General features: G+C 44.5%; 1 protein-coding gene across 1 annotated transcript; it reads right to left on the reverse strand.

The window, feature by feature from the left end:
• Positions 1-410: 410 nt before the first annotated feature.
• Positions 411-1,771, reverse strand: LOC137374866 (RING finger protein 228). Its single transcript, XM_068041432.1, has one exon. The coding sequence runs from the start codon at positions 1,769-1,771 to the stop codon at positions 1,004-1,006; it is 768 nt and encodes a 255-aa protein (XP_067897533.1). The 3' UTR covers positions 411-1,003.
• Positions 1,772-3,298: the final 1,527 nt, after the last annotated feature.

Genomic DNA, 3,298 nt, shown 5'->3' on the forward strand with positions numbered 1-3,298 from the left:
GCGCTAAAGGGCATTAGTGAACCAGGTGAGTTTTTACAACAATCGGCAATGGTTTCATAGTCACAATTAGACTAGCTTTTCAATTCCAGATTTATTAACTGAATTCAAATTTCGCCATGCACCTTGATGGGATTCGAACCCAGAACATTAGCATCGGCTCTGGATTACTAGTCCAGTGACATTACCGCCTCCCCACAACTGTGGTATATTTATGGATTAACATTACCATAATTCCAGATAATGCTGGTGACTAATACACATAAATGGATGTATTCTGATATGTGAATGCTCTTGTCTGAATCACTGACATATGTGGCCTTTGGTGTTTTGTGTAACCATTTGTTAGATTTTTCAAGTCATCTGACTCGATTCAATGAAACTACAGTACTATTTATAAAATATTTTTCAGAATTAAAAGAGCCTTCCTGACGACCATTAGTCTTGATTAGCCTGCAGACTTTCTAGAAAAAGAGTCATTGTTTACAAGGGATATCAGTGACCGGCTTTATTGTTCGCAACCTAATCCCATAAGGAAACCTTTTATCTTGCCAAGACTCCCTAACATCCTTGTGCCACACAACTCAGGAAACCAAAGCCCAGTTTAGTGACTTTAAACAACCGTCTATCTTTTTTTAAACTGTACATATATTATATTCTTTCATCATCAAATTCTTATGGTACAATTCGAACATGTACATTTCAGCACAATACAATGCACGCAATATCCATTATTAGTATAAGCATGGGCAGCCATTGGGATACACATCTACATATCGTAACTGGTGATTTCACCCACAAGCTAAACATCAGTCATTCTAAATAATTTAAGTTAGTCGTGTGATAGGTAAAAAGGCAAGGTGTTGAGTGAAGGAATTCGGGCACTGGGTCGTTTCCTTTCGTCCGACATGCAGCAGTATTGGATGAAAGCACACACACGAAAAAGGGTTTTTGTTCCCCAGTTGGCCACTTTGGAAATAAAACAATCTGCATTTCATCCCAGTTGCTAAGTGCTTCTCCTGGCTGAAGAGGAAGCAGGTGCCCTGTTATTCACTTGCCCATTGCTCTCGGGGCGGTATTTGAGCCAGCAGATCACCCACGTGACAACCACTGAGAACAAGGCTAAGATGCTGGCCACTGACAGGCAGATGGGGCCGACTGGAGAGGGCGAGCTGTTGTAATGATTGACAAAGATCAGACCGGTGAAGAGCAGCACCACCATGGAGAGGAAGGAGAAGATAACGCAGACGCAGCCGGCGGTCAGGGCGGCCCGCTTGCAGTTCTGGCAGCTCTCGTAAGGCGCCGAGGGTCCTGAGGACTGTCGGCTGCCCGCGGCTGCCGAGGGGGTGGCGGGCTCGGGTGGCAGGGCAGCGCTGGACCTCGGCTGCTGAGGCTGCAGCTGCTGGCGCTGAGGCGGAGGCTGCTGATTGAACCTCTGCAGTTGGGGCGTCGGAGGGAGGACATCCTGGGGCAGAGGGTCGGCCCCCACGTACAGGGGGAAAGCCTCGGTGACCTTGGTGTTGTTGGGCAGGTTGTGTATCCTGTAGTCGGGCACGGCTGTCCTGTGCCGGCAGATGGGGCAAGCAATTCGCCATGGCCGGTCCTCCCTGACGTGCAGTGTGGTCAGACACTCCTCGCAAAACGTGTGCAAACACTCCAGGATCTTGGGCGCCCTGCGATCCAGATCGAAGTAATTGTAGCAGATTTTGCACTCGTATTCTTCATAAGGGGTTGTTGCGTCGGGTGCTGGGAGACTTGCCTCCGCTTCTGCCATGACATCTTAAAATAACAGGGGCAAAGGGGATTTTAAAAAAAATCTTGCTTCTTAAATAAAGCACCAAATCACTCGCATCACCATTATTTCTTCCCTCTTTGTTCTCTCTTTGCTGTTAATAACAACCCAGCTCGAACAGCCCTGAATTTTGATCGGTCCCTTTTAATAATAAAACCAGCCACTCGGCTTTGACGCGAAGACGAAGAAGTGATGATGTAATCTGGCCGCTCCAATGCGAGATTTCTGAATCGTTCAGGCTAAGACCCGTCGCAAAAGGAACGGAATGAAAAAAAAATCCTGTGAACCTTTCTTTGTTATTTCTGCTTTCGGTGTTGTTCAAGGACGTGAATTAGTACGTGTATCATCCAGAGTGCGAATGGGAATGGAAGCACAAAGCCATACAGGGGAGGGAGCACAGGAAACAGATTCCGTAATTAAATATATAAGACCTCTAAAAATAGTTCATTCAGTTTTTTATTCAGATGCATTCTGTGCTGGATTACGTAATAATTGGGCTGAGTGGCGAAGTTAACAATGATTTAAATAATTCCATTTCATTTTCTTTCCTTAATTGCCAATAATATCATACTGCAAAACTTTAATATACAAATATTTGTTATGTTATGAATCATATGTCTCAGGTGGTGTTGTCATTGAAAATATAAAGGGATATATTTATAGCAGAATGGATACTGGTCGACGTTGATATAATGGGTATCCCGAGTACTCCCAATTAGTTAAACTTGGACTGAATAAGCTGTAACACCCAAGAGTTAACACAATTTTTGACCATCATAAGCTAGCTGAAGGTGATAGAACAGCTTCTTCCTATCGCCGTCTGTTGCAAAAACGTTTTTCGGCTGCGGTCACCTTCTGGAATAGTTCATTTACTCATCACTGGTCCCTGGTCTTCAACCTACTTTCCAAATTAGTGGCTATCACAAAATAAGGGAAGAGCAGAAATTAGTAATGTAAGTAAACAAACTGTGCCATCCTTACATTTATCAATGCTACAACAAAACTGACATGGAAATTGCACCTGATCATGTCTCTCTTAAATGTCCCAAAGCATTTCACAGACAATGAAGTTTTTGTAATGCAGGTAAATCATTGAAATAGAGTCGTAGAAACTTACATAAAAGCAAAATACTGCGGATGCTGGAAATCAAACCGCCCCGAACGAGAAAACTTTATCAACTTTGCTTCCAATTTCCACCCTTCTCTCACCTTTACATGGTCCATCTCTGACACTTCCCTTCCCTTCCTTGACTTCTCTGTCTCCATCTCTGGGGATAGGTTGTCTACCAATATCCATTATAAGCCCACTGACTCCCACAGCTACCTCGACTACACTTCTTCACACCCTACCTCCTGTAAGGACTCCATTCCATTCTCCCAGTTTCTCCGTCTCCGACGCATCTGCTCTGATGATGCTACCTTCCATGACGGTGCTTCTGATATGACCTCCTTTTTCCTCAACCGAGGATTTCCCCCCACTGTGGTTGACAGGGTCCTCAACCGTGTCCG

This window comes from Heterodontus francisci, chromosome 11 (assembly GCF_036365525.1).
Source record: "Heterodontus francisci isolate sHetFra1 chromosome 11, sHetFra1.hap1, whole genome shotgun sequence".
Taxonomy (NCBI): Eukaryota; Metazoa; Chordata; class Chondrichthyes; order Heterodontiformes; family Heterodontidae; genus Heterodontus; species Heterodontus francisci.

What these genes read in the sequence shown, in the direction of transcription:
- LOC137374866 (XM_068041432.1), bottom strand. Translation starts at nt 1,771, where the DNA reads ATGGCAGAAGCGGAGGCAAGTCTCCCAGCACCCGACGCAACAACCCCT.